Here is a 17,057-nt window from a genome sequence, read left to right as displayed (position 1 = left end):
CTAGTAAATACTAGAGCATTCGCCAAGGTACAGGATAGTTCTAGAAAATAGGTGGCGCCACACCAGTCACGTGACCTAGATGACGCAACAGTATTATCATAAAGTAGATTAATAAATAAAAATTAGACCTTCTCCTTGAATTCTGGCCATTCATACTGTTTTTATTTGTATAAATTATTGTTATTTCTCACACCATTCATATGGTAGTTTCACAATAAATAAAAGTATCTGAAGTCATTCTGTAATCATAACAATAAGTGACACTTTGGACTCGTATACTTCTCACCTGGGCCTGGCATGGCCAGGTGGTTAGAGCGCTCGACTCGCAATCTGCGGGTCCCGGGTGATCTGTATTTTCTATTTTGCTGTCCCCGTCCACTTTTGTTACATATTATTTTGGTTCAGGTACTTTACTAATATCATCAGAAACCACATAATCAATGGGAAAATCTATTTTTGTATAGTCAAGTTCTATATGGGTATTTTCTCTTCTCAGACGATAGCTGCCAACTCCAGAGCGGCCTCTAAGCATTTCCTATAAATGAACTAAAATGTCTGCAAAAATAAAACTAAAACACCATTCCATCCATATTGACCTCTTCCACTGGACAAGTTCTTATAGAAGAGCGTCCACGCTTTTTGAAACATTGATCGTAGTTGTAAAAATTCCGAATTTTGCTAATAGTCATCTCATTCTTTTTCTGGCAATGTCATTCTTCACATTTACTTCAAACTACGCTGTAAAGACTAAATTCCAGTTTTTCTTTAACTAGGTATAAGTGTTTTGAAATGAATCCTTTGTTTTGCAGAACAACAGACGAAAATAAAGCTCTGTATGTTTACGTCCATTCATGGTTTGAGATCCATAACTTCATATTCGTCATTAGATAATTCCCAACAAAATACATTTATATTTGTGAGAATACAGTTTCAACTGCCTTTGCAATTCCTCCTTCTATGTCAGCAATATAATACAAACTTGTGATAAGCTATTGCTTCTAAAATTAACTAAGTTTAAAACTCGCGCTATATAGCTATCTATATCATAACACTCGCATTACACTTAAACAGAAACAGACGTGTATATCTAGCACTTTGGATATAACTGTGATGACCAACAGTGTAACGAACATTTGTATCTACGTTTGACTTGTTTTAATATATCATTTTAAAATAAATGAACTGTGTTGCTGTTTGTTTATTGTTGAAATTGGTCGCCAAACAAGTCACAGACACCTACTGTAAATAATCCGGCCTACAAAACCTGACAGTAGCAATACGACTTAGGATTTCTAATTACAAAGAATCAACAGAATCCTTTGCATGCGACTATTTACAGACAAAAAATGCCAATGCTTCAGCAGAAGAATGTAGACTATGTAGAAAACGTTAAATACCGTAAGCAGCTGCACTATAAATATAAAAGCATATTTTTTTACATCACAAAATTATAGGGGGTTCGAGCGAACCCCCTCAAACTCCTCCCATAGATAACTGACTTTGTTGGGAATACTATAGTACTGGTCAGAACCAATTATATATCCTGGACGTAGTGTCCATAAAAACACAGTAAATATAATAATCTCTAGAATGAGGAATGCTTATTATGGATATAAACATTTGAGCAATTGTCGCCACCAGACTATAAACGATTATTTAAAAGTTTGTATTACAAAACGCAGGTCAAATAAGCAGTACATTAATAAAAACCAACGTGCACGGTAATAAAGTGAAGAATAATCGTAATACTGAATTAAACATCTAAAATAAAACAAACAAAACATATATTTTATACTGGAATTAAATTGATGCTGTAAGTGTAATAATTAATGAGATACAAAATATTTCAGTAGATGGTTTATGTGAAGAAACTAGCAATAAATGAAAAAACTAACACACTTTATGGTTTCTTATGGTGGACATATATTCGATATGACAAAAGTACTATAATAAATTTGGAAATAATTCTCCCCGATTAGTGTAAAGGAGAAATGGAGTAATCCAATGCATATGAAATATATAATTCTCTGTTAATTAACTGCTCTGTCTGAGCAAAAATATTCTGATCTGGATGGGTATTTTCAGCCGCGGTATATCGGCTCATAGAATGGCTCTGAGTTGCCTTTTTTATCAGGTACAAACTTTTAGCTCATAGCTCCGTCATCTCTTCGGAGATCTAATTACAGTTTTGGACTTAGGAGGTCAACCCCTTTCGATTGATTATTTGACCACGCCCAAGGCATCATAGATTAATTTATTCTAATTCTGCCTAAAATAATTTCAATTTGAAGATAGGCTGGTAGAGATCCTGATGAGTAATGAAATCAAATTGAGTACACGCTCGCCCCATGCTTGGTATTGCTGGCGAACACAAATATAGCTAAGAAAAAAAAGCCTCATAGTTTAATTTTCTCTAATCCTGCCTAAAAGAATTTCAAGTGCCGCAGCTATTGAAGATTCCCTCTTGTTTAATATTGCAGGAAGCCTATAATAGATTTTAAAAGATTTTCCTCTGATTATTGTAAGAGAGAGTTGGGATAGTCAAATGACATATGACTTGTGGCATTTAATACTATTTAAGCGCTCTGCTCGGACAATATGTTGATCCAGAAAGTTTTTGTGATATTACAGAAAACTATGATAGAATTATAATAATTCTTTCTGCTTAGTGTAAGGAAGAACTCGAATGACAAATGGAATACATAATTCGTTGTTAATTAACTATCCACTGATAAAGATTTGAATTTTTTTTTTTTTAAGTGGAGAGTTGCAGAAATTAAATGATAGACGATTTTACTATTTAATTTTTTATTGAATGCATTGTGAAAATACGGTGGGAGAATGTTTTCTTTGGATTTCTTACTTAAATAGGACTATTTTGCACACACAAAAATATGTTTTGGGGAAATATATCTTGGTAAGTTATAAATGGCATGTTACCCAGAAGTAAGTAACATTGTTCAATTGAGGAACCAACAAAAATAGTTCCATGTTATATTTACACTATTACCTGGAAGTAAAAGCAATCAACTAAAGAATTGGAGCATTTGTATGTGTATTAAGCAACAAATATAGAAATATTACCTGTACATTACAATGTGCAATAGAGGATTAATTGTCATGTCTGGACCCTAATATACCATTTAATAAAGTATTGGGTGCCAACTGTTGTTTCCTCGTGTGTTGTTTACAACCACTGACGTTAATTAATACTGTTACGACAGCGGAAGTCACGTGACCCTAGTAACACGTCATGAGTTTCTAGGAAGATCGTGACTGTTCCTCGCAACTCTAGTCTTTTCTAGGCGCCCTCTATTTTAGAATATAAGCCCGGCAAATAAAGCGGAGAAATAATTCCAGATAGGGAGATATAGAGACAGATAATCGAGTCAAATCGTAAGTAAAGTGCGTGAATCGTTGTGAATTATAGCGTGTGTTTAAGTTAAAGAGACTGTGGAGATTAAGTGTATTGCAAAGTTGTGTTGAGAAGAATAAACTAGTTTTATTTAAGAAAGGACTTGTATCGCTGAAGTTCATCGGAAATAATTTTTTACGGAAATTAACAAACGACCAGAGACATAACAATACTATGATTGTTAGTGCTTTCGGGTTCATGGCATCACATTCCGACAATGACTGAGTTAAATGTTAATTTTAAAGTCGAACTGAAATCGTACTTCATTTCCAGATTGATTGTGAATTATAAATTTTTGAACGATAACTTTAAAAATGTCTGAACCAGAGACGTGTCACTGATATATATATATGTGTTGCGATTTCTTTTTCTCAAAGTAGCGATACTTAATCGTATTGCATTAAACTTCGATCAAACTTACTGTTGCTTTTTTGTTGTTGTTTTTCTTAGCGGAAAAATTCACAATGGGCTATCCGCGTTGTGTCCGCTGAAGGGAATCGAGTCTAATATTTTAGCGTTGTAAGTCTGTAAACTAACCCGCTGACCATTCGACGGACAACAAACTTATTAAATATTACTTAGTTTTGGTCTAAAAAAGTCATGTAATTTGAAATCAGTATTTGTACCATTGTCCCCCGGTGGGACAGCGGTAAGTCTATAGACTTGCAACTCTAAAATGCGATGTTTGATTCCCCACGGTGGACACAGCAGATAGCCTAATTTGGCTTTGTTCAAAACAACAAAAAACAATTTTAAACAATTTTTAAGGTTGAGAGATTTTCATAACTTTGTTGTGAAACAGTATTTTGCAAAAATAATAATTGAAAAAAAAATCTTCTTTTTATCTTAAAATTTCAACTTCTTTTATCGTTATTCAGAAAGTTTCATTTTATATATCCAGTCAGTTTCAACTAGATTGATATTTATTAGCACATTTCTTTCAACGCTATTTTGCCAGTTAGATAGATTAGTCGCAGATTTCCGCTACAAATTGTTTGTTTTTCTTATCCCAAAGCCACATCGGGCTATCTGTTGTGTCCATCGAGGGGAATCAAACCTCTGATTTTAGTTCGTAGACTTGCTGTTGTCCTATCGGGAGAACCAGCTATAAATCGTAAAAAATGCGGCAGAAACTGACAATGATTCATCGGTGACAGTGGACCTAACCCTTTCCAAATAACATTATGTTACCTCTCCGTTCGTTCGTTAATTTTCCGTAAAAATTCTTTCCGAAGAAACTTTACCGATAGAAGTCCTTTCTTAAATAAAACTGGTTTATTCTTTCTGAATATAACTTTGCAATACACTTAATTTCAACAGTCGCGCTATAACAAACGCTATAATTCTCAACGAACGTCTCACTTGCTCGACTAAACAATACTCCGTTCAATTACACACATTGTTGCCGTCAGTTTGTAACCGTTTTATATATACAAGACTACACTATATCAAGAAGGATCCCGAGATTTAAGGAAAGGACGTGAATGTTCGAGAACGACGTGGCGTGATACTAGTCACGTGACCTCTGCTGACGCAACAATTTTATTTATGTAAACGTTACATACGGCAACGGCTATTTCATGAAGCTTGTATCAAGTTGACACTGTGATTGTGTCCACTTACTGGTGCAAGGTAAGCCCGTTTCAAGGAGTGACAAACAAACGTTTACAAAGTGGCATGAGTTGGGAGTTCTTTCTCTGGAATACATTATTTCGAATAGTGGGCAAAGCAGGTAATTTAGCGCCATCAATGGGGGGCGACGACTACCCTCTCCAAGTCTCAATATATATATTTATTTATTTAGAAAGATTGAAAGGAACTAATTTTTGTTCCCCATTGCCCTAATGCCCCTCTGTAATTATTATTTTATGCGTGAATTCCAAAGCATACTATGTAGACCATCAAATTCAGCGTACTATATGTACAATAACAGCGAGAATAAAAAGCCAACTAGGTCAAATGCCGCTCTTATTGAAATTATTATTATTATTTTTGTGGTGTTGCATTTGGGTTTTGTTATTAGCGTATAAAATGTTATAGGTGCTTTGTTGATTAAGAAACGTGTGGGAAAACTTCTTGTTTTCCCTTCTGTTGGTATATGTAAGATTAAGGTAATGCGATGGTTCCCATTGATAAAGGGCTGGCATATCTTGGTGGTGTTTATTACTGTATTCGACGGTGTATAAGACGATACTTTTCACTCTTAAAACAATGCCTGATTTTTAACCCTCGTCTTTTACACAGATTCAAAGATAAGAGTTCCAGTAAGAACTATCTAGTTAAAAGCATATTTAACCGAAACTACGTTGTTCCTCTTAGTTTTGTTCGCTTTTTTGAGTAAAAGCGTGGACATCGTGCCAACTACTGCGTTACAACATATTTGTAGTTGTATAATACGTCTCGATTCTTCACAACCAGAAGTTATCTATCTCACATGTTAGTTACAATTAAACAAGAAGTTTTGTTTGTTTTGAATTTCGCGCAAAGCTACACGAGGGCTATCTGCGCTAGCCGTCCCATAATTTACCAGTGTAAGACTAGAGGGAAGGCAGCCAATCATCACCACCCACCGCCAACTCTTGGGCTACTCTTTTACCAACGAATAGTGGGATTGACCGTAACGCTATAACGCCCCCACAGCTGAAAGGGCGAGCATGTTTGGTGGGACGGGGATTCGAACCCGCGATCTGCAGATTGCGAGTCGAGCGCCCTAACCACCTGGCCATGCCGGGCCTAATCAAGAAGTATTTGATTTGAAATGCACTGGTCTTATCCGTCGATACTAAAATATTGCTAATATTATATTAAAGAAGTTATTTTCTGTAACGTACATTAATTTTGTAAAGTTGTTTATTACGTGTTTGTGACTTAAGTTATGCCACATTGAGCTGTCTGTAGCATATGAAGAGCATAAAAAAATCACTAGTGGTTGTATTGATTATCCAAGACCGCAAGTTAGTACAGTTTAAAATAACTTCTAAGAGTTTCTTTACAAAAGTGACACTGTAGACTTGCTTTAAAATCGAGGCAGTCTCATACACTGATCCTAAAAAAAATCCAGGATCGTCTTATACACGGGATCGTATTATACACCGGCAAATACGGTACTTTCTTTCCCTTTATCACTTCAAAATTAGAGAAGGTTAGTGCAGATAACCTTCAAGTAGCTTTGCGAAATATCATAAGCAAGTGCACAAACCAAAAACAAACCCACTGATAAAACCGAAGTGGTTTGCTGTCAGTGATCGATTACTGATAAGTACTGTAACAGGATTAAACTTTGCTTCCTTCCCCTAAGATTTTGCTGAAATTATGCCACTGAGGTAACCCATAAATTATGGGATAATACGCTAACACCATTTGTCTGATTTGAAAGCGCTGTTTAATACACTTTTTTCTGTTTTTGTCCTGTGATGACATGTTAGGAAATCCTTTTAGAGCTCCAGCGACCAGTGGAATCACAATATATATAAATATAAGCCAGACAGTAGGTGAAAATATTATACGTAACAATGAATAAAGAATTGTTTAATTTGTTCACATATGTTAATTTTTTATTTACTGTCTGTCTATAAATAATCGCGAAGAAAACCTGTGTATCAACGAAACGAAAGTGTCACGATTAATAGGAAATTTGTTCTGTTATCGAATTTTAATTCTGTCATATTATTTTAATATTATAATTTAAAAGTGAGAGACTTTTTGGTTGCTTGCTGTTATGCGCAAAGCTACACATCGGGCTTCGATACCCGTGGTGGGTACAGCATAGACAGCAATTTATGCTTAACAAACAAACAAACCGCAAAAACTTACAGCTGACTCACAGGAAGCCATGACGATTTGGCACGTGATTTCCTGCAGTGGGTGTAGATACTTGACTGGAACGATTTCGAAAGAAAAACGCTCATTCTTTAGCCTCGGACTTATTTAATTTTAGTTAATAAAGCAAGATTAATTCGAAGTTAGTTATGTATATGGATCCAAATTCTCCAATTTCAAATCCTGTAAGTTACATATATTTCCCTTTTATAGTAAGTTACATGATCGATAGGCATAATTATATGTAGTTAAGAGTAATACTAATAGTAATATTAAATTAATAATAATACATGAGTTATAACTAAATTGACCAATCATAGTCATACTAACAGTAACAAACATAGTATGGCATTGGCAAAATTAGTGATATTATGATAGTGTTACTGTTAGACCAAGTGACTATCCTAGGAATATTTCTTTTTACTAACTATAATACTAAATCATTAGTATCAGTTTTAGAAATACATATTACTACTTTAGAAAATAAGCAGATCAAACCCATTCATAATTCATGTAAAACCAGGACTAGACAAGTAGGAGTGCTTAATATCTCGGTATCTGGCAGTGTGGCATGGCATATGTTTACTCAGTAAGTAAGAGTCAGTTGAACTTTGAAGTGTGTATTACACGTTTAAAGTATAGAAAGGAATGTATTTTGCAATTAATTATTTGTGTTTCAAAGTTTAAGCCACATTTCAAATAGAGGTGAGGTTTATTTAACTTGGTTGTCAGCATTAAGTCATTAGAGTCTGGCAGAATTCTTTGACTTTGAGATGTATTAAAAAATATATAAAATGATCAATGTGGCCCTGACAAAAGGTCACTCATTCACCTAATCCAATAATAAATAAGGTAATCATTGAGATGTTTGAATAGAATTAATACAATTTGAAATTTATAATGGTTGTTGCAGAGAAATTAAATACTTTCTTATGTAGTGCTATTTCAAAGTATAATGAGGAATGGTGAAAAAAATGTTCTGTGTTTAAGGATGTAATAAACATGAAAATATTTAATATTTCTATTCATATATATATATAAACATTTTCATGATATGGCAAGAGTGTGTCACACAGAATTAGCAGGACTATTTTATGGTAAATTTCAGTCAATTTGTTAAATGCAGTATGTACATTGTGAACAAGTATATGAGGCTACCATCTACTCACCAATGTATCCACACACAAAAAAAGGAACATAACTAAATAACTATAATCTTATATATCACATATATCTATAACAAACACTCTAAACAACTGAACATTTAACATCCTCAAGCAAACTATACCACAGGCTTATAATTCTAACAGAAAAATATTTTTTGCAAAGGGATAGGCTTGGGTCTTTACAAATTTCTAAACTCTAAGTTCATTACTTACCACTTCTAAATTGGACATTGAAACTTGTTTTCCGTGACTTTTTTAAGGCTGTTCAAGATTTTCTAAATAAGAGAAGCAATTTCAACAATATTTTTCCTTTCCCAGCCTCCTAGATTCATTATTATCATTAGCAAAATTAGAAATATTACAATTGAGGAAGTAGAGGAAATTATAACACTAAAGATTCTAACACAATCACCTAAATGTCCCTGTTAATCACATTCTCCCAACTGAAAAAAAAGAAATTACTATTAATGTCCACTTTTTTCTTTCGTCTACCCACCAAATAAATTTTGTAATCTGCTTTGTAATTTTTATGCACATGTTATAGGAAGCTAACTTTCTAGTTTAATTTTTATATGTGGTACATTGTCAGAAGGTTTCTGAAACTCGTGGTATACAAAATAAGTCAGAATGCTGTTGTACAAAAATCAGTCAGTGCAATAAGTTGATTAGGCAAGGAAACCCATTTTGAAAAGTGTGTAAAGTTCTTTAAACATAAATTTTACAAATAACTTAAATGGTCTCTGTCAGTAGATTCCACCACTTTGCTACATGTAGAAGTTTGAAAATAATTCAGTGAAATTTCCTTGATCTGTCTTTGACCGTTGTTTTTGAAACAGGGATCACATTAGTAATCGGCCTGGCATGGCCAGGTGGTTATGGAGCTCGACTCGCAATCTGAGGGTTCAAATCCCCGTCCCATCAAACATACTCGCCCTTTCAGCCATGGGGGCATTATAATGTGACAATCAATCCCACTATTCATTGGTAAAAGAGTAGCCCAAGAGTTGGCGGTGGGTGGTGATGACTAGCTGCCTTCCCTCTAGTCTTACACTGCTAAATCAAGGATGGCTAGCACAGATAGCCCTCGTGTAGGTTTGTGCAAAATTCAGAAACAAAACAAACAAACACATCAGTAATCTTTCAATAATTATGTATTTTTCCAATTTTGAGCAAATTTGAAACTGAAAGCTACTGTATTTGTCACTATTTTGTGTGTATCGATTATTCAGTGGCAAAACTTCTCTATCAACCTTTTCAGGTATATTCTAATTTATGTGTATATATTTAACATGTATACATATTAGATAAACAGTTGTTTTTAGACTGGGAGTGAAGGTGGTATATATCTCAACTACCACCATAATATTTATTGAGAGTTAGTTATGGTAATATTTTCGACTACTACTCTTTTAAAAAATAAAATAAAAAATTGTAGAGTGGTTAACCTGACAGTGTAGAAGTTTGAAATAATCTACATTTGTTATTTGATACTTGCTTGTACAAAATGATTATAAATTAAACCTGGTATTTAAAATGGTTATAAGGAAGCAATATAAGGAAAAATTACATTATTGGCCATTCTTGTTGTTATAGCTGATAATGTAGACCAATATTTTTTATTGTTGTCACATAGAATGTTGTGGTGCATAAACAGTGGAGACAAGAATGTACTTTCTGTAATGTGCAACTTGAGATCACTATTTGGTGTAAATATGTCTCAAAAGAGTGTGATTTGGAATTTTGTTAGTGTCTAAAATCAAAAACAGTATAGCTGATTCCAAACTACATGCTACAAACAGTTCATGTGGAAATTACACTGGTAAAGATTTTAATACAACATATTTTATACATGTCATCTCACAGAATACAGTGATTTACTAAAGATTGCTAAGAAAAGAGGCAGAACCAGAGAAAGAAACCTGTGCTAAAGCAGTTATTGTTACTTCAAGCACTAAAACGTTAAAAAAACTGGATTATGAAGGTCCTGCAGCAAAAGAAATGACAAGCTTTTTAATAGAATTTATAGTTCTGACAAGCTACCTTACTTTCGTTCACATACGTAGCTATTCTCATTCACTGCTGCCCTCTATTTGGAAAAATCTTTTTGTATTCCACAAGCTTTTCACTCCCAAGCACCCCTCAGTTCACATGCTTTAACTGATTCTCACATGCAAATTATTATGTGAGAAATCTCCAACAGTAGTAGTGCCATACACCCACGTGACTTCCTCTATGCTATTCTACCTATCACTTCTTGTTCGGCAGTGCTTGTGTTCAGATGTTTAGTTTGTACTCTCCAAGTTATTTTTTTTTTTTGTATCTTCGTATAATTTTTTTTCTCAACAAGTTTACTGTTTATTATACAATAATGATATTTGTAATTTATTCCAAAGTTGAATTATTTTATATTTCTACCCAGTTATGGAACTTAATAATTTTTCTCCATTGGTCTGTTTTTTGGGGCTACACCTGTTAATTTAGCATCATGTGGGGTATCTGCAATGCTATATTCTATTTTTTTGTTTGCTCTTTTGTTTCATTCTGAGTCATTGCCATCTTTATTCATGTTCCATGTCTGGTACATTCCCATGCTTTACCTGTCCTACCTATGGGTTTCTCTATTCATCATGTGTGCTTGATGTTGACCTTAATATCATCAACAAATATAAGTAATTTATTGACCATTCCTTCATCAGTGTTATTTATGTAAATCAAAAGGAGCAAAGGTCCTAAAACTGTGGTACCCACTTTTGACATTTAAAAAGTTTGACTGAACTTCACTTATAACAGCACTCCTGTTTTCTTCCATCCACCAACTTTTCAATCCAATAAGCCAGCTTATCCACCACAAGAGATGACTTTTTTAATAAGCCATTCATGTGTCAAATGCTTCTGAAAATCCAGGAGTACCAAATTCTCACACTTACCCTCGGATACATAAGTAGTAACCTGTTCAGTGTCTGTCAGATTATTAGTAGGCAAGAATTTACCCTAGTGAAAGCATGTTGACTATCCAACAAAATTTTAAACTTTGTTAAAGGAATTTGCAAAGTATCTTTTAACACACTTTCCAAAACTTTACCCAGCATGGATGTAAAACTAATATGTCTATAATTCTTTGGACAATTTTTGTCACCTTCCTTGAAAAGAGGAGTAATATTAGCCTACTTCCAATCCTTAGTATCTTTCAAAACCCTAGGGGAGATTGATTAAATTTTTGGAAACCATAATTTAATAATAAAGTAAAACAAAAATGTAATACTATGAAGCATTCAGAATCTTCAAAATTCCATCTTCAGTACTATTGAGGTACAAAAGAATACAGTGGTGATTACACCAGAAATATTTATATAATTTGCAATAAATAATAAGTAAACAATTTGAATAGAAAAAAGTAGAAAAGGAAAAGTGAAAAGTATGTAGTGGAAATGAAATATTTATATTAAAATAGATTCAAATCAATTGAAGAATATGTATTAATTAGAGATGGAAGTAGAGTTTTTATGAATAACTTTTGTTAGAAATTCAGTATCATGTTTTGCTGTTGAGAGAATTTTAAAGTTGGAGAGAGAAATTGGATGCCCTGTTTCTGTATTATATTGGTAGAGTTGTAACTTTTCTTCCAGTTTTTATAGATATACCCACATGTTCAAATGTTTGTACTTTAAGTTGATGCATAGTTTCACCAATATAGGAGGCCTTACAGTCTCTGTATGTGTATAAGTAGATGAGGCATGCATGTTGGGCAATTACCACATGATTTTTGTTACAGAAAATTTTTTCCGTCTGTAAATAAGTTTGAAAAGAACTTTTAGGTCAATTTGTAACTCTTACTATCCTCAAATGGACCTGAATGCTGTATACTTTTCAGTTTGTATAATATTGAACCTGTATTTTCTTTGCACAAAGAGTGTTACAGAAAGAGTGGTGCAGTATTAACATATGACATTGTTCAAAAGTTCACAATGTACTTAATTTTAGGTGTATCATACTCTACATTTCTATTTGCAGTATACATTTAGCTGGAATTAGTTCACAAACTCCAACTTCATATAATAAGTTGATAAAAAAAAAAATACATAATTGTTAGCCATTGAAAAAAAACTAGTTAGTTTTCTCTATCAATAAGTTTTTATATAAGCAGATAATGAATGTTTTTGTCCAATGAATTAAACAGTAACAGTGGTTTAATTGTGGTATACGGGAGAGTTAAAAGAGAAATCTAGTAATTGTTCCTACTGTTTGTAATTGCCTTTTTTACCATTTTCATTATTTACAAACTTCAAATATGTATGTTTAGCTGCACATTTAATATTCTGTGCTTTATTCGTTTATGGTAGTTGATTTTTTTATTTTGTAGGCTCTTCCTTACATGGGAGCCATACCAGGTGGTCTACAATTAGGAAAGATAATAGTAATTTGTGGACATATTCCGCATGGAGCTGGAAGGTAAGTACTATATTTTTTTGCTATTAATAAAAAATAATAAAGATACATTCTTCATTAGTTATGTAGGAGATAATTGTTGTATTTTGAAGATAAATTATTTTGACTTGCATTAATTCCAAGCTTGTTAAGAAAAAAAATGTGAAGTTTAAATCCAATCCTTAACCTCTTTCAAAACTCTTGGGGAGATATTATCTGGCCCAGAAGCCTTATCGTTCTAGGTGAGCTACTTGCTACTACTTTTGTAAGCCCTTGAGTAGTGGACAGATGCCAAAGGATTGGAAGTTAACTAATGTCACTCCTCATTTTAAGTGAAGTGATAAAAATTGTCCCAGTAATTGTAGGCCTATTAGTCTTACATCAGTTGTGGGAAAAGTTTTGGAAATTCTGATAAAAGAGCTTTGCAAAGTCATTTAACAAAGTTTAGAACTTCATTGGACAGTCAAGATGTTTTCAATAAGGGAAAATCTTGCCTTACAAATCTTTTGGCATTATTTGAAAAGGTTACTGCTTATGTAAATGAGGGTAAGGTGTAGATTTAGTGTATCTGGATTTTCAGAAGTCATTTGAGAAGTCTTTGGCTAAGAAAGTTATATTTTATAACAGGGTGGTTGGCCTCTGGAATGGTTTGCCTTTGGTTGTTGTGGAGGCAGTAAATTCAAGTGAGTTTAAGAGAAAGCTTGATAACTATATGAATGATAAGGGTGGGCTTAAAGATTTTTATTTATTTATTTATATATAAGTTTTAGTTGAGTTTAGAGGATGGGACAGCCGAGATGGACCAATAGCTTCCTTGTTATCCTTAACGTTATATGTTATTGTAAATATTTGATGAGATGTTCATTTTGAACAAGCCAGGCACTTAGGATTAATATTTATTTTTATCAATTTTCTTTTGTAATATGAACCTTAATTTATCTTGATAACTGATGATAATTGTACCTGATGATGACAAAACCTTGTCGAAGCGTTGTACATTTGCTGTCATGTTAAACTTATATTAAAGTTTTTCTTCATTACCCATTTAAGCCGTCTCCAGCCATTATTTATCTTGAAGAAGTATAAACTCATTACTGATAGTTAAGTATCAAACATTAAGTAGCCAGTTCTTGCCTTTAGAACTATCTGAAACTACATGTTTCCAGTACTAACAATGAAAATATTTAGTTAAGTTAGACTGCCTGAAGAATTGAAAAGTTCATACTAGTAAAAGAAAGAAAAATTGTGAAAATTTACAGAGATACATTCAAAATTTCAAGAACTTTATTATCAGTGCGTGTCAATACACTTGGCATTAAAATGTAGTTTATGCTTTAAAATTTTGTATTATATAAGTTTTCGTTACTTAATTTCTAAAGGAAGTATTAACAAAAGTTTTCAGTTTTCACCTGTCTTTGTCGTGTGATGCATCTACCCTTTGAATTCTCATTTTTAGCTATTCTTTCTTCTATTGTATTGTTTGTAGTCTGTACAACAAATAAGAAACAAACTATAGATGATTATAAGTCAGAATATAAAACTAGAAGCTCCTATTTTCTTGACCTGCTGAGATATAAATAAATTTCTTCAACCCACAAAGCTTCACATACCTTTATTTTGTAGATATTTTATAACCAATAGAAAAAGCCTTTCCTCCTTTACGAGGGTCTCACTATGATAATTGCCTTCTGGCAGGCAAATCTTGATAAATTTATCTATGATTGTTTATTTATGATGGCTATTATTGAGCTTTGAAGAGCTAACAGAATATTTTTACTTATTTGTAGCTTAGTTACAAAGAGTTAAATTACAGTGTCTTGGGACATTCTATTTTAATGCATAGTATGGTTTGCACTTACAAAGATCAGGTGTGTTGCACTTTGCTGGTATTTTATTACTTTGGATGAGAGAATCCCTACATCTATGGGTTCAAAGTACAGCAGTGAAATTAACAAAAGATATTAATAGTTGGAAGTGTCAAGATAAGACCAATAATCAAGCAAAATAAATTGTTGAAAGGAGAAATAAAAAAAGGTATTATTTATTTTATTTCATATTTTTCAAATTTTATTGCAGAAACTCTTCTCACCTTTCTGCACAACAAAGACCTATTACCTTGTATGCACTGACTTGTCATTTCCTGCACATGTCACAAATCTTGAACAAAGCTCTGAACCTTAAGTGGGCCAGTGTGTATTGTGCCAGCCTATGATGTAACCATTATTGGACTGTAGCCCTCCACCAATAGGAGGGTGACAATTCCTCTATGAGCAGTAATCCCCGTGATCACCAGCATATGACCAGAGACTCATTTCTTTCCGTGGCACTGCTTGTATTCAGAAGAGACTCCCTCTATGTAGTTGAACCTAATCATCACTTCAAAATTTGGCATGACAGTGTTAAAACCTAATGCTTGATTTCAGACTTTTTTTTTTTCTTTAGTGCATTTTGAAAATATTTAGTTACTGATTTTCACATTTCAAAGTATCTTTTATAATCCACTATCGAGTTGGATTTCTTTATTTGATTTTGAATTATATTTCTCACTCAATTACCAGTAGTCAGTCAATATTTTTGAATTCACAATTTACTATTATGACTACAATGGCTACTGACAGTACTGGGATTCAACATCTCATGACAGTGGCTGCAGGTGAGGCATTATTGGCAGAGGAAGTGTTGGTCGTAGTATGTTGGGAGATGGCTTTTTTCATGTGGGCCATGGGATCTCCTGATCTACTGTCAATTCTACCATTGCCTGTGGACTTTGATCATGATGATGTGGACTTGGACTTTTTTTAGAATGAGTGCTGATTGTAACAGACAATTATTATCATTTATCCTAACTGCTTCAACTTTTAACTTTTCACATTAGCTTTCAGACACTAAAATACAATGTCCCAAAACTACTATAATTTAACTGGTTTTCTAACTAAGCTATAAATATATAAAATTTTAACATTTAGCTGCTCAGGGCTAAACAGTATTAATCATATACAATGAAATCTAAAGCCTCTGTCTACTATTACTGCCAAAAAATTAAATAACCTAATAAGAATTTTGTAGAAGGTAAAATTATCGTTCTGTTGGTTATAAGTATGTCCATCATGTGAGACCACATGGTTAGGATATGAACATGGTTTGAAAGCTATGATAAAATAGTAGTTACTTCAATGGTTAGTTTGACAAATTCATTGATATCTCATCAAATCAAGAAGGCAAGGTGTTCAAATTTTATATGCTGGCCTTTCAGTTTCTATAGTTTGTGTTTCTAATTAGTTGGACTCTTTGAAAGCCTTGTTAATACAGATATACAATTTAAAATGGAGAATTCAGAGTGGAGACACATCCCAACACAGAGAAGTGAAGAGTGAGAATTTATTCAAATATTTTCTTTTGAAATTAAGACATGTAAACTTAGATAAGGTAAAACTTTGAACTATAAACTATGATTTGATGCTAATTTTATTAAGTTATATTGATAATAAACTTAATTAAACTTTGAATGTAGCTCTAAAAGGTTGTGATATGTGCATTTTGACCCAGCATAAGGTTTAGTTGGAGATGATCACTTTTTTTTTACTGTATCTGGTAGTAGGTGTCAATACATTCTGTTAAATGCTGGCTTATATAGCTGAGTACTATGTGCTCTCATTTTACAAACTGTTGTTTAACTGACAGTGAATCTTATGTAGGTTACTTGTTAAGTTGGCAAAGCATTTGGGGTGGGGATACCTGTAGTTAGGTTCTACAAAAAGCTCATGTAAACTAACTTTCTGTTAGTGGTAATTTTTTGTGAGATTATTATTTATTCTTAATGGATTAAATTGAGAAATTCAGTTTTGCTAATCCCATTATAACACTTGGTTTTATGTGAATCATACATTTTTAAAAGATGTTCTAATTCAGCATTGCTTTTGTTATGCAACTTATTACATCAAAACATATCTTATTATTTGTATATTGGCTACTTTAGGTAAAACCATGTTGTTATCACTTGTCAGATTAAAAAAAAAATGTAATATATATATATAAGTCCTTTTTGCCAATTGTTGAAATAAATGACTTTTACTTATATTTCTTAATAGTATAAATATATACTATGTTTTTGTTGGGCTTAGGATTCTTCTACAGTAGGTGTCTGTGACTTGTTAATAATAAATTTAAAGATGAATAAACAGCACACACTTTACTTGTTTTCAAAAAATATATATACATATATATATATATAT

At 32.9% G+C, this 17,057-nt stretch overlaps 1 protein-coding gene across 2 annotated transcripts in view; it reads left to right on the top strand.

The window, feature by feature from the left end:
• The first annotated feature begins 7,203 nt into the window (after positions 1–7,203).
• Positions 7,204–17,057, top strand: part of LOC106461828 (galectin-8-like) — a 31,704-nt gene continuing 21,850 nt past the window's right edge. Inside the window, exons 1-2 of one of the 2 annotated variants that reach the window (XM_013921686.2) lie at positions 7,204–7,419; positions 12,761–12,849. In XM_013921686.2, coding sequence (XP_013777140.1) covers positions 7,384–7,419; positions 12,761–12,849 — 125 coding nt within the window. In that variant the 5' untranslated portion in view covers positions 7,204–7,383. Of the gene's footprint in view, positions 7,420–7,668; positions 7,824–12,760; positions 12,850–17,057 lie in introns of those variants that run through there. The other variant, XM_022388910.1, reaches the window with a different exon arrangement.

This window comes from Limulus polyphemus, unplaced genomic scaffold, assembly GCF_000517525.1.
Source record: "Limulus polyphemus unplaced genomic scaffold, Limulus_polyphemus-2.1.2 Scaffold1040, whole genome shotgun sequence".
Lineage (NCBI taxonomy): Eukaryota > Metazoa > Arthropoda > Merostomata > Xiphosura > Limulidae > Limulus > Limulus polyphemus.
The sequence above is the reverse complement of the archived record's forward strand: the minus strand, read 5'-3'. Positions and strand labels throughout refer to the sequence as shown.